Below are 23,281 nucleotides of genomic sequence, written 5' to 3'. Positions count from 1 at the left end.
TTTACCATGGTAATTGAGGCAGCGAATGCACGTTGCTTCAACAAAAATCAAAGTGATTCGATATCAGGTTTTAAAGTGAACTTCCGAAATTTTGAGTGGGAGGTACCGGATGTAGTGTACAAATATAACCCATATTTGAACCTGATTTATATCTGGTAGATATATTAAGATGTGTAAAATATGGACCAATTCGGCCACTCCCATCAAGAGTTACCGTACGAAGAATTTTTTTCGAACATTTTTGAACTTTTGTGGGTGAGGTACCTGAAGGGGTGGACCGATATGGCTTATCTTCGAACTTAAACTATGTTTGGACAAAATATTACTAAGGCCAAAAGTTGGATCGAATCGGCAGATCGGTTCTAGAGTTATCTTTCGCTCCAACCACCTCACACGGTGTCATAGGAGTTTTTTTGCAACTTTCCTGCTATTTTCTCAGGAAGTATGGGCTTGCCCCTGATGAAATTTATACCGTTGCATGAGGCAGTGAATGCAAGTTGTTACAAAAAAAAATCAAAGCGATTCGAGAGCAGGCTCCAAACTGAACTTATCCGAAATGTTGTGTGGGAGGAACGATTGAGTCCATATTGGAACCATTTCTAAGTCTGGTTGAAATTTCACGATTTGCAAAGTATGGACAAAATCGGTTGCTCCCTTCAAGAGTTATCGTACGCACAAATTTTCCAAACATTTTCGAACTTTTGTGGGGGAGGTACCGGAAGGAGTGGGATGATATAAACCATCTTCGAACTTAAACAAAGTTTGGACAAAATATTACGATAGCCAAATTTAGGACCAAATCGGCTCATCCGTTCGAGAGTTATCGTGCGCACCAGCCAGCCAGACAGACGGACGGACATTGCTAAATCGAGTCCAACTTGTCTGAAACACATTTCGTCCAAACATACTTTGGGTCTAAAACCGTTATTTCGATGAGGCACATTTTGCCCATATGAAAGTGTATATACCCTTCTTAGCATAAATGGTTCCAATATGGACTCAATTGGTCCACTATTTCGGGTACCTCCCCCACAACATTTCGGATAAGTTCAGTTTAGGGCCTGCTCTCGAATCGCTTTGATTTTTGTTGTAACAACTTGCATTCACTGCCCCATACAACGGTATAAATTTCATCAGGGGCAAGCCCATACTTCCTGAGAAAATAGCAGGAAAGTTGCAAAAAAAACTCCTATGACACCGTGTGAGGTGGTTGGAGCGCAAAATAACTCTAGAACGGATCTGCCGATTCGATCGAACATTTGGCCTTCGTAATATTTTGTCCAAACATAGTTTAAGTTCAAAGATAAGCCATATCGGTCCAATCCTTCAGGTGCCTCCCTCAAAAATGTTCGGAAAAATTGTGCGCGCGATAACTCTTAAAGGGAAGGACCGATCTGTTCCATACTTTACGCATCCTAATATATCTACCAGATATAGATCAGGTTTGAATATGGTCTATATTTGTCCATTCCATCGGGTACCTCCCACACAAAAGTTCACTTAAAGTTCACTTTAAGACCTGCTCTTAACTAATTTTGATTTCTGTTGAAGCAACTTGCAATCGCTGTCTCAATTACGACGGTAAAAGTTTTTTCAGTGGCAAGTCCATACTTCTTGGGAAAACAGCCCGAAAGTTGTGAAAAACCCCTGTGGCGCCATATGTAGTAACTTGAGAGCACAATAACTCTCGAACTGATAAACCTATTTGGTCCAAAATTTGGCCTTCGTCATATTTTGTCCAAACATAGTTTAACTTCTAAAATGGTCCATATCGGTCTTCTCCTTAGGATACCTCCCCACAAAAGTTTAACATTTGTGTCCAAATGCAGTTTAGCGTCTGTCTGGTGGTCCTGTTTACAGCCATATTATGTTTTCCGTGCACAAGTTTATGCTTTCCGGCATACTGGTGCAACAAGTGTACGATAACCCACAGAAATGTCTAGGGGCGCGATATCTATCGAAAAGATATGACTCTCAAAATAAGATCCACCTCCGTAATGCACTATGTCGGTCCATTCCCTCCTCTGCAAAACTTTTGAACTTTAATCCTTATCCATATTTTTGTCGACAAGTTCAAATGTCAAAAGAGTACCACAAAATTCTGAAAATACACTAAAAACATTCGATCTGTCCGTAGATGAAAGTTCCAATTCACATAGGCTGAGGGTATATCTCTGTCGGCAAAGTCGACTGATACTTTTTTACTTGTTATATAAATGTTTGCGGTGTCGACTAAAGCTCGAAAACGAATGGACCGATCATCATATATTTTGGGCTTATTAAGTACCTAATAATCTTGCTTCTGGACGAGAGACTTTCAAAAATATACATTTTTTAAAAAAACTGCTAGATTTAAAAAAAAATTGGCCTTTTTTGACCACTAATCGGCCAAAAAACGTTTTGTAAAGAAAAACAATTTTGTAGACAAGAGTTCGATATATTCAATAAGCCCACAAAAAATATGAAGACTGAACACCAAATTTCAGACATTTCGGGTGGATATTAAGGGCACAATCTTCAAAATACCTAAAATCGGTTCCATGGGGGCCATATGAAGGCGAAGTCCTACACTGACAGATTTCAACTGGAAAGTTATATACCCTGAACGAAGACTAAATACGAATTTTCAGCCATTTCGGTGTGATAATGAGGCTAAAACTTCAAAATACCGAAAATCGGGAGGTATTGTCCTTTGGGGGCTATATGAAAGCGTGGACATATACCGACAAATTTCAAGGGGGAAGTTTTATACCCCCAACGAAGAATAAATAGCAAATGTCAGCAATTTGGGTGTGTTAATGAGGCTAAAATCATCAAAATACCGAACATCGGAAGGTACCGTTATATGGGGAATATATCAAAACGTGGACTTACACTCACAATTCTTTGTTCGAATGTTTCATACATCTGCCGAAGACTAAACAACAAATTGCAATAATTTCGGTTGGTTATTATGACTAAAGCTTTCCAAATACCGAAAATCGGGAGGTGCGGTTCTATGGGGGGCTATATCAAAACGTGGGCCGAACATCCCAGTTTTTTGTCCTCGAGATTGTATGTCAACAATAAGTACGTGTACCATTGAAATTGATGCACCTACGATAACTCCTACTATTTTTGGCCACCGTTAATATGAACTCGCGACATAGTGCGTCGTATTTCTTGGTTATAGCCCTAATTTACATACATAACACAATTGTCAAATAATTTTTGAATTTCAATAACGTGTGTATGAAGTAAACTTGACCCATATCCAGTGTCCAAATTTGGATACTAACCATAATACAACATATGGAATTGTCCATCATATGTTTGTTATTATATGGGTGTGTTAGTTTTGAAGCAAATAGAAACATGAAATAAAAACTACAATAGCTTGGACAATTTCGAAATGTTGTGCTCTACATGCCAGCAGTTACAATTAAAATGTTTTGGGAAATAAGAAGGTAGATAAGAGTTTAGTAACTTTCTTTGTTCAAAACATACAAATGCATATTACCTCAATACTCCCAGGAGCATAGAGCATTTTTTTCTAACAGATGTCTTAGTACAAAAAAAACATTTCATTTTAATTGATCAACACTATCTGAAATATTTCGCTGATTACAAATCATTCCACATAATCCACGTTTGAATCTTTTGATTCAAACAAAGCCTCCTTGCCGAATTGCATATTCTTGAGCTTGATAGTACGATTTTAGAATAATTATTTGACGTTATCGCGACGAACTGTAACATACGTACTGATCATTCAAAATTATCACATTTTGATGAGTGAGCATCAAGGGTCAAGAATTTCCAATGGGTGTGTATTGAAATTAAATCAATTGTTGTTGCTTTAATTTAATCAATATTGTAATTAATATTTAACAGTAATTAGTCTAAAGAATGCCAGTTATCAGTCGTATTGAGACCGTCGAATGTGTGCAATCTTCTAAAGAATATTAAGGCTGGAGAAAAAAGTAATAAAAGGTGGAACATTATTATTCGGCGAGGAGTATTTTTTTCATTCGTTTTTTACTCATTAAAATTAATGAAAATCGGAGGACTTCGTTTTAGCATTCGATATCGAAATAGTTGTTGTTCGAGAATAACAACATTAACAGCTATTTAAAGATTTTTTTCAAAAAAAAAAAAAAAGAAACAAGAAAAAAGGATAAATTTCGAGCCGTTATACATTATTAAGTAATTTCATCGCTTTTTTTCAAAAAAAGAAAAGTATAGAAAAATATCATTCCTAAACACCAAACAAAATTATTGTCTGCTTCTATTAAACGTTTTCAAGTAATGTATCCTGCTAATCAAAGCAGACTAGCAGAACTTTAAACCAGGACCAAGTAGATTGGCGACAGCGGTCAAATAGTTTTCCCCAATGTTAAATTTATTAGACTATCACCATAACTTTTAAAATTCTTAGTGGAATTTTTAAAATTTCATTTTAAAATTGTTCCTTCTTAAATAACCCGGCTTTTCATTGATAATATGATTAATTGCTTAATGTATAATACCATTTTCACTTCAAATGAATTGCATATCCTGTTGAAAAGGAACTTTGTAACATTGTGGCAAGTGACAACGACGATAATATCTTTCCACCTAATTCAAATTAATGGGAATTACTGAAAAGTGAAATTACTGTGAAAAGTGAAACAATTTTTGTATGAGTAATTCAACTCCTACTGGCGCCACCCACCACACATGTTGGTTGGGAGGGGGATTGCATTTCACAGCAAAACATTTGTTTACATTAATTTAAAATGCATTTATACACCCGCATATCCTTTGTTAGTTCCATATTAGATAAATTCTCTCTGTAACATTAACTCACTGGCTCTCACTCTATCGGTTTTTCTCTACTATCTTATTTCAGCTGTGGATTTAATTGCCATTCGCCTGTTCGCTAAATGAGTTCAGACGAACCACAAATCAAATACCAAGAAGTAAGTCCATTTCAAATAAGTGAAGGATTTACAAACTCCAACTCGCGCAGTCACACAATGGAACCTGTTAAGACTGGACGTATTTTTCTGGCAGCTATTGCTGGTGAGTTAAATAAGAGCTTTAATGGAGTTAACTGAAATAAAACCATTAATGGAAATTGTTTTTGTTTTTAATTTTTACAGCCAACTTATCAGCTTTTGCCGTTGGCACATGTTTAGGCTGGACCTCACCTGTTACACCCAAACTAAAAACCGAAGATACCTCCGATTCACCTCTAGATGCACCAATCGATTCATCAGATGAAGCCTGGATTTCCTCCATAGTTGCCTTGGGAGCTTTAGTGGGTAAGTTTGCGAATATTTTTTGTTTTTTATGCAAAAATGGGCAGTCCTTGGTCACAACTTTTCCCTTGAACGAAAAAGAATAACCAAAAAAATAATGAAAATATGATGGTGTTGGAGTATATCGGTAAATGTATTAAATATCATGGGGCTCTTGAAGGAACTTTTAATGGAAGGTACTTACACCTGGGAAGTTTTTGCGGATTCTAAAACTACAATGTTCTTAGATGAGATAAATCAAAAAACGAAAAAATCGCCGAAGCGCTTTCAAAATAAATCGTGATTCAAGTTGTCATTTTAGGGGTTTTTTAGAATATCACGATTTTGCTTGGAAGCCGCAAGTCCTATCGGAATAAGACTAAAAAAGATGTTGTAGCTATGAAAATTCTCTACAAGATTGACCTGTATGGTATTTTCGTAGTTTTTACCGTCTTTGAGATATATAAGTTCAAATTGGGACAATGCACTGACTATATCGTCTCCTTATAAAACAGTGTCATGACTACAGTTTCCCAACATAAACTTAATATCTCAAAAATGGTACAACCTAGGAAAAAGTTATCAAAGCCAATCTTTTAGAGAATTTTCCCAGCTACAACATTTGCGGTTTTTAAGAAAAATCCTGAAGACCTGAAAAAAAATCTAAATGATTGAAGAAGTTCAGTCTATATCTCAAAAGCGTTAAAACCTACGAAAATACTATTAATCTTCTACAGAATTTTCACTGCTACAACATTTTCTTTAATCCCATTTCGATAGGACTTGCGGTTTCCAAGCAAAATCATGAAAACCTAAAAAAACCTACAAATATGAACTTTGACCGGGATTTATTTTAAAATCCCTCCAGCGATTTTTTCTTGTCTTTGTATTTTTATAACCTAAGAACATTGCTGTTTCAATATCCGCAAAAACTTCCCAATGTGTAAGCGGTTTTCACTACAAGTTAGTTAAGGCACACCATGTATGACATTATTTTATAAGGTAGCGATACAGTCAATGCATTGTCCCAATTTGTACTTCTATATCTCAAAAACGGTAACCTACGAAATTATCATAGAGGTTAATCTTGTAGAAAATTTTCATAGCTACAAGATTTTCTTTAGCCTCATTTCGATAGCATGTTCACCACCAATTCTTCAAACAAATGAACAGATTTGGTCCGATTTGGTGGCATTATAATGCAAATGCCATCAGGAACACTAAATCATGAAAAGCCTTGGGCCCTAACGCAATCCCCATGGTAATGCTGAAATATTTGAATGAGCGGTGAGTTGAATATCAAACACAATATATCTAACGTCGTGCCCGAAGACTGGAAATGGGCAGTGTAGTCCCGCTACTAAAGGCAGGCAAGGATGCCAATAAAGGTTATTTCAACCAATTTCGCTATCATTGTCCCTTGAGGCTTTACTCTTTCCTAGCACATCTTTCCCAGCATATCACTACAGCAAGGCTACACGTATTAGCCGAGGACTTAGCCAGAATAAGCCGTGCGATAAGACAGGGTTGGCCGCGTTGTAGTGCGATTCTGTAACTCATTTTTTGGTTACCGACAAAAATTGCTAAAATGAAAACGCAAACTTATGGATGAAATGGAAAGTATAAATAAAAGTTGACTTTATTTTTCGTTTTCTCATCATGTCAAAGGACAATTTCTTTCAAAAAAATATTTTAAATACTTGTACTCACGATGTTGGTGTCATATTAAAGAGGAGAATATTGGATTTAAATAATAATTTTCATTTATTGCATTCACGGATAACATCAAAAATGTCCTTGAAAATTTAAATACTAAAAAATCCTTTGAAAACATCATGCAATTTTTTTTTTCAAAAAAATATATGTTTATATCCTTTATGTAGTGCAGCACTTTCCGAAATGTCAATATACTAGCTTTGTTAGTTATTTTTTAATATTGCAAAGATGCAGTAGCAGATGCCGCAAACAAATATGTATCTAGTGAAAGGATGGAACGATTTGCCTTGCGTTTGGGAGGGGTTGGGATGGTGCAGTCGCCTCAATTCCCATTTGGCCAACAATTGATGACACTGCGAAAAACCTCTGTCAATCATGCGGTACAGGCCCGCAGACACATTACTCCCTTTTAACTACCCTGCACCTTTACAACTACATCTGGTAGCTTTGTGGTTATAACTTATTCATGCAGGCACATTCCTAGAGCTTGAAATAGAGCCAGATTAAGCAGAAAAATTAATATTATCAAATACTGTTACAACAACAAAAGTTCAAAATTATTCACAAAAATACGAAGAGAGTCTTCACTTTGGATTTCTTCCATACATTCGAATATGGACTATACGGGTCCAATATTTTGGGTAACTCCCACACAAAATTTCAAAATTGTTCGCAAAAGTGTAGTTTAAGGGCCATTCTCGGATCGTGTTGATTTTTTTTTTGCAGCAGGTTATTCTTGTTCCTATTAAGACGTAAATTTTTTGGACAAGTCCATACTTTCTGAGATAATAACCCTAAAGCTGTAAAAAACCACGGCCAACAATTAAAGAAGCTATTGCTCAAGATAACTAACTCTTGAAGGGAGTATTCGAAACTTTTCAGTAAAAAGTAGTCCATTGTCCATTGAGTTCCAAGAACGTCTTCGTGTACCTTCTTCAAAATATTCGCTTATGTGCAGTTTAATGTTTGAGGATAGTTTGAAATTCTTACCAAGGGGACTGTGTTCCAGTTTACAGCGATATAATATTTTTCGTGCGCAAGTGCATGCTTCTTGACATAATGGTCCAAGAGATATAAAAACTTCTAAGGTGACCAAATAGAATGGCTTGTGGGCACGATAACTGTCGGAAGGTCCAACCTTTGCACATCTTAATTATACCCTCAGCCTATATTCTATAGGCTAAATAGTGTATATTGACTTTGATAGACCGAAATAATGGTTTAAGACCACAAGAATGTTTGGGCAAAATCCGTTTCAGACAATTTGGAGTTGATATAGTCATGTTCGTCCGTCTGTCTGGCTGGTGCGCAAGATAATTCTCAAACGGATCAACCGATTCGGTTCAAAATTTGGCTTTCGTAATATTTTGCCCAAACATAGCTTAAGTTGGAAGTGCTCTCGAATCGCTTTGATATTTGTTGCAACAACTTGTATTCACTGCCCCCCATACGATGGTACACGTTTCATTAGGGGCAAGTCCATACTTCCTGAGAAAATAGCCTGAAAGATGCAAAAAGCCCCTATGACAACGTGTGTAGTGGTTGGAGCGCAAGATAGCTCTCGAACGGAACTGCCGATTCGGTCCAAAATTTGGGTTTCGTAATATTTTGTGCAAACATAGTTTACATTCGAAGATAAGCCATATCGGTCGGTCCACTCCTTCAGGTACCTCCCCCACAAAAGTTCAAAAATGTTCGGAAAAATTGTGCGCACGATAACTCTTGCACGGAGTGACCGATGTAATCCATACTTTGCGCATCCTAATATATCTACCAGATATAGATCAGGTTCGAATATGGAATATATTTGTCTACTCCTTCTGGTACCTCTCACACAAAATTTCGAATAAGTTCACTTTAAGACCTGCTCTCGAATCACTTTGATTTTTATTGAAGCGATTTGCATTCGCTACCTCGATTACGACGGTAAAAGTTTTTTCAGGGGCAACCAATAAAAGTATGAATGGGGCAACCAGTTTGGTCCAAACTTTGGATCTCCTAATATTTTGTCAAAATTTAGTTTAACTTCTACAATGGCCCATATCGGTCCTCCCTAAGGGTACCTCCCCCACAAAAGTTCAACATTTGTGTCTGAGTGCAGTTAATTCTGAAGAGTTTCAAAGGCAAAGCAGACACTTTTTTACTTGTTTCGTGGGGAAGTCCATACTTCTTGATATAATGGACCAAAAGCCAGAAAACGATTTGGTTCAAACGTATTATTTCCTCCAGACACGATTTATGTCTGAATATTGACTACGTCGGACCACCGTTTCTAGTACCTCATACAAAAACTTTGGAAAGAGTGCAGTTTAAGAACTCGTCTGGGATAATTTTTAAATTTTTGGCAATATGTTGTGTATGCGGCCCTAGTTAAGACTTTGAATTTTTTTTGTGAACAAATCCTGAGAAATTGGTCCCTACAGACTTCAGAAGTATTGTGTTTACTTCTTTTCCAAGTCCAAGGCTATGGGTATATCTCTGTCGGCACAGCTGTCTCATACTTTCTTTGAAGATGGACAACTCCTCCCGGTACGTCCCTCATCAAAGTCCAAAACTTTCTCTCAATTACAGTTTAACGGTTGTTCAAGGATTGCTTTGAAATGTTAATTGATGGCAGTGCATAAAAATTTACGCTAGAAATTTCCAAAACTTCTTCTGCCGCCTACACAATTATTATTTATTTTTAAGGATCAGTTTATAGTATATTTAGATTAACTACTCCTGTTACTGTTTTTGTACAGTTATAGGCTGAGGGTACATATTTAGCTTTGACAGAACTAAAAATACAATTGATTAGTCCGGTATAGGTCGATTAATGAAATTATTTAAGAATATCTCCAACAAGGAAACCCACCGGCCCTATTTTAATTGTTGTGACCAAGGATTTCGTTTGTTTTTCTTTTCATTTTGTGAACTACTTTCATAAAAATTCATCAATTGATTTAAATTTTCATTTCATTTTCTTCCAGCTCCCTTCGTTGCTGGCCCCTTAGCCGATAAAATAGGTCGCAAATGGGTTCTACTATCCAGTTCGGTTTTCTTTGTTATTGCCTACATTCTCATGATGATCGGTGGTTCGGTAGTGATGCTACTAGTTGCTCGATTGATTCAAGGTTTTGGTGTTGGTTTCGTTATGACGGCACAACCTATGTATGTGGGTGAAATTGCCACGGATAGTGTGAGAGGTGCCACAGGATCGCTTATGCAATTGTTTATTGTGTGTAAGTTAGGTTGCACTTAAATTCCCAAGAAAAAAAATTACATATTCCCCATTTCTTTTTAGCTGGCATCCTTTACGTTTATGCCATTGGTCCGTATGTCTCGTATCAAGCCTTGCAGTGGTGCTGCATTGCTGTGCCAATTGTTTTCGATGTTTGTTTCTTCTTTATGCCTGAAAGTCCCTATTATTTGGCTGGTAAGGGACGCAAAATGGAAGCTTTGAAGTCACTACAATTCCTCAGAGGTCAAAGTGCTGATGGTGCCCATGATGAAATGGCTACCATACAGGCTGGTGTTGAAGAATCCATGGCCAATAAGGGTTCCATTGCTGATATTATTAAAAATCCCGGCAATCGTAAGGCTTTGTTCATTTCTGCTGGCCTTTTGGTGTTCCAACAATTTTCCGGTATCAACGTTGTACTCTTCAACTCGCAGTCCATATTCGAAAGCGCCAATACTGGCCTGGATCCTGCTGTGGCCACAATTATTGTGGGTATTGTCCAGGTGGCCTCGTCGGGCCTAACACCCATCATAGCTGATCGTTTGGGCCGTAAAATTATTCTCCTAACCTCAGCAGGTGTTATGACTATCGGCCTTGCGGCTTTGGGTGCTTTCTTCTATATGAAATTGGTTGTGCAAGATACCTCAAGTGTCTTGTGGTTACCTGTTCCTGCCTTGGTCGTGTACAATATTGTTTATTGTGTTGGTTTTGGTCCACTGCCATGGGCTGTTTTGGGTGAAATGTTTCCTGCCAATGTTAAATCGATTGCCTCCTCAATTGTCGCCTCAACATGTTGGATTTGTGGTTTCTTAGTAACCTATTTCTATCCGGCCCTTGATGCCATGGGCTCTTACTATGCTTTCTGGTTGTTTGGCATATTTTGTGTAGTTGCATTCTTCTTCGTTCTCTTTGTTGTTATGGAGACCAAGGGCTTGAGTCTGCAAGAAATTCAAGACAGACTAAATGGCAGAAAATAGGTCAAGTGCTGTGATACCTAAATTTCGGTTGGAGGAAAGGAGGGAAATAGCCTGGATAACAGCAACAGCAACAACAACAAAACAACACCCACAGTCATTTTGTAGGATATTGAAATGAATTTTGAGTATTTTACAAACGAAAACCCACACCACAATATAGTATTGCAATTAGTTAGATATTATATAAATATTGATTATTATGTACATGTGTATGTATGTTATTATTAAGTTGTTAACTTTTTTAGATTGGATATTCCTTATATATACACTTTATTATACACAATACATAGATTAAAGATGTATGAGTACGTACGATTTTATTTTAATAAATAAGAATATTATAAACAGTAATGCTAATTTTGAATATTCAATATTTAACGGGGCATCAGTCGATGCTGCAAGAGAGCGATACGGCTCTGTGAATAGTCAATTGACATAATTTAAAGAGAATTAATTCAAATATCACTCTAAAAATGAGCTTCGCCTTAATAAGGCAAAACAAAAAATGATTTCAGCATGAGCCAGGCTGGGATTCGAACCTGGGACTCCGACAACCAAGTGACACGGTTGCAGGCGTCTTAGCGTTCTAAGCTACCATCAACTTGTCAAAGATTCCGATGACAAATATTGATGATCAAAATCTTCTGATACAGAAGGACAAATAAAATAAAGGTAGAAAAAACCTGACTTAGTATTTGTAATAAAGCATAGGGCTACCAGCCAAGTCGTACTATAGGAAAGGAAAGGAATTAAATGACTAACATTAAAAAAATAAATAATATAAATATAAATTCTAGTTTCCAAGCTTAGCCTTCGTCCACCCACTAAAAACACCATTCAATATGCCTGATGATCGGTATAACCACCCGTGAAACGTAGCATAGTTGAATGTGTTGGGCTTCGGTGTATTCCTAATTTTTCAATTAACCTCTTAGGTCAAAATAGCTCAACTCGAAAGAGAATATATTCAAATATCACTCTAAAAATTACCTTAGCTTTAATAAGGCAAAACAAATAAAAACATACTTTACAATTTTTTTTGTTTAAAATAAACAAAAATGTTTTATAAAATTAAAACATCGAGAAACGAGTAGGTCCCTCTTCTGGCTACGTCACACAGTATTGCCGCAGTGGACAAAAATCGAAAAATGTGATGTTAAATTTAAGAATGTTTACGTTTTTTCCAACACTGAAAGAAAAAGCTTCAGAACATAAACGAAATCTTACGTTCCATCAATGAAATTTGTCATGGATTTTGAAACAACGCACTATAGGTAATTTGCCCTGTTTTTGAGGCAAAAAGTCGATTTTGGAACTTTTAATAATAATATTTTTTTAGTTGGCATGAAAATAGAACATGTAAAAATTTATTAATATGAATTATATTTTTCAAAATAGCGTCATTATCGCGGTTTAAATTGCAGTCAAAATAAGAATTTCAAAGAAGAACTAAAAAATATATATTGTAAGGCATATTTCAATGTATTTAAAGCCGCTGAAAAATAAACCAAATATAAATATATGTAAAATGGAATAGAATGGCAATTGCGAGAGGAATTTATTTAATATATAATATAGTTTAAACATTTTGGGTAGCGACCAAAAAACAAAAAAAAACAGAAATAAATATTTTATTTTTCTTAAACTCACTTTATATAGACTTACACTGTGCAACATTTTTAAGGTGACCTTGTGCAAACAATTCGAACTGAGGATTTTTTGAAAGTACAGACCCAAATGACAAGAAACCCTAGTTTGGTTTTGTTGTGTCAGATCCAGCTCGGATTTTATGGCCCCATCTAAACATGGTTAAATATTGAGTTTTTAAAGAAATTCGGGGCTATATCTCTGAAACCAATGCGAATCTTCTTCTGACCTCTGAAGAAAATTTGTAGATAAGGACAAGAATAAAATATTTTGAGAAATAATGAACTCGAAAAACTACATTTATTGCCTCAAATTTCAAAATATATGCAAAAATTCCACAATTTTTATACATTTCGCACCGTATCTCCAAAACCGTTAATTTTTTCTGAATATTTTCTTTTGGAAAAATATTCCCTGGAATGTAATACATAACTCTTCAGGACATGTCATTGTTGTAAAACGCCTCTATCCCGTTGTTTTCAGTACATTTCTCAACGACGATTTAATAAATATGTCAATAATGTTGTGAAATCCGAAATGCGAGAATAAAATGTTGGTGTGAACTATGTTTGAAATACGTGTTGTAAAACTTATGATGCAGAATACCCATGAAACAACATGAAGTAAGCATTTTAGAGTTTCGGAATGTTCTGAAGAATTGTTGAGAACATTATTTGGAAGATTTTTGTTAAAGGTTACTTGGTTCAACTCCCAATAGTTTAGCCGATACTGACCAGAATTTCAGCAATTATGTAAATTTTTCTACATTTTATAGGTTTTGATGCCCTAGATGGAATTTTTCTTATGTGGTTTTTTCAAAAGATACATTCTACTAGTTTAGGGCTACAATATTGCTAAAGACAGCGTGGCCAAATTACTATTCGTTTCTGAGATAAAGCCCTGATAAATGCAAAAAAGTGTAGATTTAGCCCGGTTTAGATAAGCCCATAAAATCCGAACTGGATCTGACAGGACAAAACCCTACTAGGGTTTTTATACCCTCCACCATATGGAGGGTATAATTAAATTTGTCATTCCGTTTGTAACACATCGAAATATTCGTCGGAGACCCTATAAAGTATATATATTATTGATCAGCATAAAATTCTATGTCGATTTGACCATGTCCGTCTGTCCGTCCGTCCGTCCGTCTGTCTGTTGAAATCAAGATACAGCTCGCAATTTTAAAGATAGAGAGTCAAAATTTGGTACAGAAGTTGCTATTACTTGCAGGATGGTTGGTATTGAAAATGGGATATATCGGTCCACGTTTTGATATAGCCCCCATAGAACGGTACCTCCCGATTTTCGGTATTTTGAAGGTTTTCGCTTCATTATCACACCGAAATGGCTGAAATTTGGTACGCAGTCTTCTTTAGGGGTACAAAACTTTCTCCCAGAATTTGGTCGGTGTCGGTCCATACCTTCATATAGCCCCCATAGAACGGTACCTCCCGTTTTTCGGTATTTTGAAGGTTTTCGCTTCATTATCACACCGAAATGGCTGAAATTTGGTACGTAGTCTTCTTTAGGGGTATAAAACATTCCCCTAGAATTTTGTTGGTATCGGTCCACACCTTCATATAGCCCCCATAAAACGGTACCTCCCGATTTTCGGTATTTTTAAGGTTTTAGCTTCATTATCCTACCAAAATGGCTGAAATTTTGCACGTAGAATTCATTAGGGGTACAAAACTTTCTCCCAGAATTTTGTCGGTGTCGGTCCATGTCTTCATATAGCCCCCATAGGCCGGTACCTCCCGAATTTCGGTATTTTGAAGGTTGTGGCCTCAATATTCCACCGAAATGGCTGAAATTTGGTATTTAGACTTCGTTGGGGGTACTCAAATTTTAAATTTGCCGGTGTAGGTTCACGCCTTTATATAGCCCCCATGGAAAGGTACCTCCCGATTTTTCGTGTTTTGAAGGTTGGGTCTTCAATATTCCAGCAAAATGGCTGAAATTTGGTATTTAGTCTTCAATGTGATATTAAACTGTTCGCCAGAAATATGTCTGTACAGGTCTACTCTTTCATATTGCCCCATTTCTGACTAAAATTCGTCGGTATAGGTCCACGTTTCGATATAGCCCCCATAGAACGGCACCTCCCGATTTTCGTAATACTGAAGACTGCGACGTCAATATCCAACCGAAATGGCTGAAATTCGTTATTTCGTCTTCCAAGAGTAATAAAATATTCCAGAAGAGTATTATCAGTATAGGTCCACGTCTTCCTATATCCCCATAGAAGCGTACTTCTTGATTTTCGTTATTTTTTAAGTTTTAGCCACATTCTCTTACCGAAATATAGGAAATTTGGTATTTAGTCTTCTTTGAGCCTAAAAACTTTCCGTAAGAAATTTGTCGGTATAGATCGACGTTTTGAAATAGCCCGCATAGAATGGTGCCTCACATTGTTTTACCGAAATTGCTGAAATTTAGTATTAAATCTTCTTCATACACGAAAGGAAACAAATTATTCCATTTTACTTCAATACAACTTGTGGTGGAGGGTATAACAAGTTCGGCCCGGCCGTTCTTACTTGTTGTAGTCTAAATATGTACTTTCAAAAATGCATACTATAAGATGTTTGCATTTTCAGTGTTGCATAGTGTTATACTAAATTGGCCGTGATTTTGCCCCCTAGAACACATTACTGAAAGTCTTCTGCATTGGTATTACTAGGTTTCAAAACCCGATTTTGCCCGTTTTTTGATATTTATGAGATTTTATCATTGCAAGTAAAATAAGTAATGGCGACAAATTGTTCGGTATTTCCGTGGTTTTCTATAAACGGTGCGGCAGCAGTAAGCTTTATTTTATCTCTCTATTACATATTAATCATTGATACGGTTTAAAGGAGTACTAAACTCGTCTTTATTAATGTATATTCGAAAAATATACAAAACTGTAGTAACAATTCGTTGGAAAATCTACTCGCGGGGACAAAATTTGTGTTACTACCGTGATCGTTTTGTTGTGTATAAGAAAACTAATGAAAACGGCATTGGAAAAAATAGCTTTGTTCGTTATATACGTAGTTATTTGTAAAAATCTTTGTTTTATCTCACTTTTACACAAAAATAATTTAAAAAGTTAAAAAATCCTTTAATTCCGCTGTTATTAATTATACCCTCAGCCTTTAGGCTATGAAGGGTATATACACTTTCATACGGGCAAAATGTGCCTCATCGAAATAATGGTTTTGGACCCCAAGTATGTTTGGACCAAATGTGTTTCAGACAATTTGGAGTCGATTGAGCAATGTCCGTCCGTCTGTCTGTCTGTCTGGCTGGCTGGAGCGCACGATAACTCTCGAAGGGATGAACCGATTCGGTTCAAATTTTGGCTTTCGTAATATTTTGTCCAAACTTAGTTTAAGTTCGAAGAAGAGCTATATCGGTCCACTCCTTCCGGTACCTCCCCCCACAAAAGTTCGAAAATGTTCGGAAAATTTGTACGCACGATAACTCTTGAAGGGTGTAACCGATTTGGTCCATACTTTGCCCATCGTGGAGCGTGTACCAGACTTAGATCAGGTTTTAATATGGACTCAATCGGTCCACTCCGTCGGGTACCTCCCACACAAAATTTTGGAAAAGTTCAGTTTAGGAACATCTCTCGAATCGCTTTGATTTTTGCTTTAGCAACTTGTATTCACTGCCCTCCATACGACGGTATAAGTTTAATCAGGGGCAAGTCCATACTTCCTGAGAAAATAGCCTGAAAGTTGCAAAAAACCCCTATGACACCGTGTGAGGAGGTTGGAGGGCAAAATAACTCTCGAACAGGTCTGCCGATTCGGTCCAAAGTTTGGCCTTAGTAATATTTTGTCCAAACATAGTTTAAGTTCGAAGATAAGCCATATCGGTCCACTCCTTCAGGTACCTCCCCCACAAAAGTTCAAAAATGTTCGGGAAAATTGTGCGTACGATAACTCTTGAAGAGAGTGGCCGAATTGGTCCATACTTTACACATCCTAATATATCTACCAGATATAGATCAGGTTCAAATATGGTCTATATTTGTCCACTCCATCCGGTACCTCCCACTCAAAATTTCGGATACATGTTCACTTTAAGACCTGCTTTCGAATCACTTTTATTTTTGTTGAAGCAACTTGCATTGCTGCCTCAATTGCGATGGTAAAAGTTGTTTCAGGGGCAAGTTCATACTTCTTGAGCAAACATCCCTGAAGTTCTAAAAAACCCCTATGGTACCATATGTAGTGGCTGGAGATCCATTCTTTTTAGTATCTCCTCCGCAAAACTTTTGATATTAAATCCTAATCAACATTTTTGTCAGTTCAAACGCCCAAAATTTTTAAAACTCCCTAAATACATGCGTTTTTTGGAAAAAAATTGTTTCAATATACACAGGCTGAGGGTATATCTCTGTCGGCAAAGCCGACTGATACTTTTTTACTTGTTTTTGTCTCAAAAACAGGGCATATTACCTATAGTGCGACGTAGAGCTTCATTGAATAAAACGAAAAAAGTGTCATTGAAGTAAAATTAACGAATTTGTTCATTAATGCAATGAAACTTTTTGACTGATGCAATGGAACTTTTTCATTGATGCAATGAAACCTCTTCATTAATTATTATTATTTATTCCTTTTTGCTCCAATGCACAGTGGATCCACCCATTGGCCAAAAATAAAAAAAATGAATGTCAAAATTTTGGTACAACATCTGGCAACTCTGATAGCTATGGCATGGACCTTTTTAAAAATATATTAGTTTTTGTTTCATTCGAACGCGATCTTCTTAAGAATAGCTTCAAAACTCGGAACATTTGACTAATATTCTTTGTTGTGAGTACAACCTATATTTTAAGTGCAAGTAAATATATTCAAAATATCGCGAAACCAATACGTATAGCAAAATATTATAGTGGATTTTGAAGGAGGGGGTAATAGCTTAATTTTCATTAAAAAATAGTGTTTTAGCGTGTTGACCTAAGGTTTTAGTCATGATGCCCACCAGTGCCCACCTCGGGAATAATTTTCCAAAGTAGGTCATGGGTTTAAGATTATTCAGTATTAAAATCAGCTGCCATCTAGTGCCAGACTATAAATGGTGGGTCGCTGACTAAAGCTGCCCTAGAATAGGGTTTCTATGGATATATTAGCGTATAACTCTGTTATCTGACCACGTACATTAACATAATTGGCATCAGTGGCAAGATAAAAAAATCTTCTTCCAAATTTGTCTTACGTTGGCGGTAGGTGCCTTTCAAAAGGAGCGCTATAAGGTCTATATTAAAAATTTTACCAATTTTCAGACAAAAATTTTGATTTTTTTAATCCGCTAAATTGGTTGGATTTTATGTTGTTTCGGAGATTTGGAGATGTTTCCCCAAGCCTATTTTTGCATCATAAGATAATCGGGACCTTTGTACATGACATTTTGTATTAACATCATTAAATAATTCTTACCATATACCCCCTCCAGAGGGGAAAGGGGGGAGAATGTTACGCTCGTGGTTTCTTAAAACACTCTTCGCAGCAGCACTAAGCTGTAACCGGCGTATTGCCTTAACTTGTACACTCTAAATATTTTTGGCCACATTCTCCATACAAGTGGACCCACTGTGCAATGTGGAGCATAGGGCCACAACAAAATTGTTCCATTCTAGTCTATTTAATGCTAAATGTTTAACTTCACTCCAACTTCGACCCGTACTCGATGCTTCTGCCTCGACAGAGCTTCTCCATGTATTTGCCGGTCTACCTCTCCTCCGGCTACCTTGCGGATACCACTCAAGCATTGTCTGGCAATGTCGTTTCTATCCTTCCGTAGGGTATGACCTATCCATTTCCGTTATTTCTATGCGAACCGGTTCCCGTTTACTTTCCCGCCACAGTGAGATGTTCGATATGGTGTTGGGCCAGAATATGCCCATTATTCTACGCAAGCACCTGTTTATGAAGACTTGCAGTGACATACAAAACTACTGACTTAACATTCGAGTTAAATAACTCAATTTTGTTTGCCTGGAGATAATTTGGGAGCGCCACACGTTTTCCAGTGCACCAAACGCGCTACGTCCTTTTTTGATTAGGTGTACTATATCTTCCTTACTTCCACCACTGTAATTTATTATGCTCCCAAGATATATGAAGGAGCTAACAGTTTCAATTTCTTTACCGTCGATGGTAATGTTTGATGTCATTGTAGTGTTAATGCACATCCACTTAGTTTTCCCAATATTTATCTTCAGCCCGTCTCTAGCTGCATAGCAGTGAATGCTTTGTAAGTTTGCGGCCATGTGTGAATGCTTGTGGGTGAGCAGGCGTATATCATCAGCATAGTCAAGGCCTAACAGTCTTCCTTGTAGCCCCCATTGTATTCCACAGGAGTTTCTCATCGCACTGCTCATTATCACGTCCAGTACGATATTAAAGAGCAGTGGAAAGAGAACACACCCTTGCCTTGCGTTTATGCTGATTTTATCGCTTAGCTAGGATTCGTGTAGGATTCGGCACGTGGCATTATCAACAGGGCTTTTAAGAGGTTAATCAATTTTGCCGGAATTCCTTTGCAAACCATAGCGCTCCAGATTGCATCGTGGGATATGGTGTCGAATGCTCGTTCAAAGTCGATGAATTCCAGATACAGCGGGGATCTCCATTCAACAGACTGCTCCACTATTACCCTCAAAGTGTTAACGTGGTCAACGCACGATCGGTGTGGTCGGAAGCCTGCCTGTTCTCTTCTCAATAGTGGTTCCAATGGTTCACCAATGCGCTTGGCCTTGAATGCGATACATATTACTTTCGCTACTGCATTCATTAACGATATACCCCTCCAGTTCCTGCACTCTGTGAGGTTGCCTTTTTTAGGTAGTATGATTATGATACCTTCATTGATTATACTAGGTAGTGACTCACTTGTTCAAAAGCTCTGAACTACCGAAAGTATAATCTGCGCACTGGTTTCGGTGTCAGCTGATAGTAATTCTGGTGGTATATTGTCAGGACCAGGTGCTTTGCTATTTCGTAAAGACTTAATAGCTTATATTACTTCGTTCCTGTTTGGGCTTTGGATGTTAATGTCTTCCCTGACTACGTGGTCTCTGCAATCACACAGTTGTTGTGTAGAATGTACCATTACCGATAACATATTGGAGTAACATTTTGTCCAGATTTGTAGTTGCTCTTGTTTGGATGTTGTTGATATGCCGTTCTCATCTACAAGTGGTCTTGATGGCACCATCTGCCTACCTGGTAATTCTCTAGCATATTTGTAAAGATCTCTGCTTCATTAATGCAATGAAAATTCTTCATTGATGCAATGAAAGCTCTTCATTAATGGAATGAAACTTTTTCATTAATGTAATGAAATACTTTCATTAATATAATGGAATACTTTCATTAATACAATGAAATACTTTCATTAATGCAATGAAATATTTTCATTAATTTAATGAAATACTTTCATTAATGCAGTGCAGCCTTACGTTGGTTCAAAATCAATGATACATTTCATTGACATAACGTACGATTTCATGTATGTTATTAAGTCATTTCATACGTAATGAATAAAAATTAAGTCAATGTTAAATGTATTAACGCCTACGTCGATCTTACGTTGTTGCTGTTTGTTCGCTGCAATTTATTTATTTTTATGTCAATTCATCCACTAAACCATGAAAACATTTCGGTCTCGGAACTATTTGGAACGAAGGAAACAAAAAGAGCGACGAAAGAGAAAGATTCGTTGAACTATTTCAATCTCGGAACTATTTGAAACGAAACGAACGATGAAAGGGAAAAATTCGTTGAACCATTTCGGTCTCGGAACTATTTGGAATGAAAGGAACGATGAAAGAGAAAGATTCGTTGAACTACATCGGTCTCGGAACTATGGAACTATATTAAGGAACTAGTTCCTTTTGGAAAAAGGAAAATATGAACATCGCCAATAGAAAAAAAGAGACGACGTTGATAAAATGATGAAAAAATCACGGTTGCAGAGTTCACCGTGCCTGCAACTTCAGATTTTTGATGATAGAACTGACGGTTGCTGTCCACGTCAAAGTAAGCTGTGAGACTTTGAGGTGAAGGTTAACGATGACCCGTGCCCCCTGACCAATCATTATATCCATAGTACTTTGTATGGGGACCAAAGGCAAATTTTCAGGAAGTCGCTCTGCAGGCTACAATTATTTTACAATCGACGAAAAACTTTCTACTACACCTTTTTCAGATGTAATTAGAAACATTTTAGTTGTAATTCGCAACATTTCATTTGTAATTCGAGAACTCCATTTGTAATTCGAGTTAGTCTATTTGTAATTCAAATTATTACATTTGCAATTCGAATTATTCCATTTGTAGTTTAAATCATTATATTTGAAATTTCAATTATTCCATTTGTAATTCAAATTTCAAATAAAATAATTCGAATTTCAAATGAAATAAATCGAATTACAAATGGAATAATTTGAATTACAAAAAGAATAATTCGAATTACAAATGGAATAATTGGAATTTCAAATAAAATAATTCGAATTTATAATAAAATTATTCGAAATACAAATGGAACAATTCGAATTTCAAATGGAGTAATTCGAATTACAAATGGAATAATTCGAATTACAAATAGAATAATTCGAATTACAAATGGAATAATTCGAATTACAAATGGAATAATTCGAATTACAAGTAAAATAATTCGAATTATACCTGATAAACGTGGAGTGTGATTCCATAAATCATTTTTTGGGTTACCGACAAAAATCGGTAAAATAAAAACGCAAAATTATAAATGAAATTTTCAAATAAAAGTTAACAATAAATACTGTTGCTATGTGTAGAACTTTACGTCTATTTTTTATTGGTTGGTTTTTTTAACGTTGTTTGTTGTAAAGAGTTATTCTGCTCATGTGGCTCCCATGTTCTTTGCTGGTTGGTTCTAAGTTTGGTTCAGCTTCTACAAAATAGATTAAAAACTCTTAGAAACCTCTAAAATTTGAATGTTTCTTAATTTCTTAGTCAGTTATTTCTAATTCTTATTTCTGAGACACTTTTGTTTTAATAATTTAATTTGTATGTCTCTAGTTCCATTTTTTGCCGGGCCTTTAGCAGATCGCATTGGACGCAAATGGTTACTTCTCTACAGTTCAACACTTCTCATTGTTGGCTACATTATATTGATGGTTGGTAGAGTGGCGTGGGTGTTACTTGTCGCTCGACTGATAAACGGATTCGGCGCCGGTTTCATCATGACTGCCTTACCAATGTATTTGGCTGAAATAGCCACAGATAATCTAAGAGGTGCCACGGGATCCCTAATGAATTTGTTCATTGTAGGTAAGTCTTCTTCAAACAAACATGACAGCCAAAAGAATTAATTCTCCAAAATTCTCTCTCTTTTGTCTTTCTTTAAGCTGGCATTCTTTATTGCTACTCTATTGGTCCCTATGTTTCATATCAGGTGTTGCAATGGTGTTGCCTTGCCCTGCCCATTGTGTTTATGATTTGTTACTTCTTTATGCCAGAAAGTCCATATTATCTGGTGTCCAAAAATCGCAAGGACGATGCTTTAAAATCGCTGCAGTTTTTACGTGGTCAAAGTTTGAGTGGTGTACAACAAGAAATGTCGCAAATAGAGAAATTTTTAGAGGAATCTAATGCAACCAAAGGATCTCCGATGGATCTGTTCAAATTGCCGGGAAATCGTAAAGCTCTGCTTATAACTACTGGTCTTTTGATACTTCAACAGTTATCTGGCATCAATGCAGTTCAAATCAATTCCCAATCCATTTTCGCTGATGCTGGTAGTACTTTAGATCCCGCTATAGCCACCATTCTAATTGGCACGGTACAAGTGGGATCATCAATTATCATACCTATTATAGCTGATCGTGTGGGTCGTAGGATTATTCTAATAACTTCATCGAGTATTATGGCCATGGCTTTGGCCGCCTTGGGTGCATTTTTCTATGTAAAACGGAATTCCGGCAATGTGGACAATATACTATGGTTGCCTATAGTAGTTCTGGTGATCCACATGATTTTCTACTGTATTAGTTTTGGTGCATTACCCTGGGCCATATTGGGTGAAATGATACCGCCAAATCTGAAATACATTGCTGCACCCATTGCCACATCGTTATGCTTAGCTGCTGGTTTTGGGTCCGCATTTGTTTATCCTTATCTGGATGCTATGGGTACCCATTATGTGTTTTGGATATTCGCAGGATTTTGTGTTTTGGCTTTCTTCTTTAGCTTTTTCGTTGTAATTGAAACAAGAGGATTGAGCTTGCCGCAGATCCAAGATAAACTATCTGCAAAGAAGATGTGAAATTTGTAATTTGGTGGAGATCTTGAGATTACCTTTTTGTTGTATTTGGATTAATGGGACTGGTTAAAAGACTTTTATGTAAACAATAGAAATATTTTAATAATATATTAAAAAAAATAAAAATATTCTTATTCATAATGCAATAC

The 23,281-nt window shown here is 36.6% G+C and overlaps 1 protein-coding gene across 4 annotated transcripts in view; it reads left to right on the top strand.

Annotated features, from left to right (window-relative positions):
* Nucleotides 1-23,281, top strand: part of LOC141389410 (facilitated trehalose transporter Tret1-like) — a 42,884-nt gene extending 19,603 nt beyond the window's left edge. For 2 of the 4 annotated variants that reach the window (XM_073960863.1, XM_073960862.1), the window contains exons 2-5: nt 4,871-5,043; nt 5,124-5,285; nt 21,890-22,141; nt 22,219-23,281. In XM_073960863.1, the coding sequence (XP_073816964.1) occupies nt 4,905-5,043; nt 5,124-5,285; nt 21,890-22,141; nt 22,219-23,135 (1,470 nt within the window). In that variant the 5' untranslated portion in view covers nt 4,871-4,904 and the 3' untranslated portion in view covers nt 23,136-23,281. Of the gene's footprint in view, nt 1-4,870; nt 5,044-5,123; nt 5,286-9,946; nt 10,199-10,260; nt 11,526-21,889; nt 22,142-22,218 lie in introns of those variants that run through there. The other 2 variants (XM_073960865.1, XM_073960864.1) reach the window with 1 other exon arrangement.

The sequence above is a fragment of the Musca autumnalis genome, unplaced genomic scaffold (genome assembly GCF_047663935.1).
Source record: "Musca autumnalis isolate F117 unplaced genomic scaffold, ASM4766393v1 scaffold_1, whole genome shotgun sequence".
In the NCBI taxonomy this organism is placed as follows: Eukaryota; Metazoa; Arthropoda; class Insecta; order Diptera; family Muscidae; genus Musca; species Musca autumnalis.
This window is presented reverse-complemented; position numbering and strand designations above follow the sequence as displayed.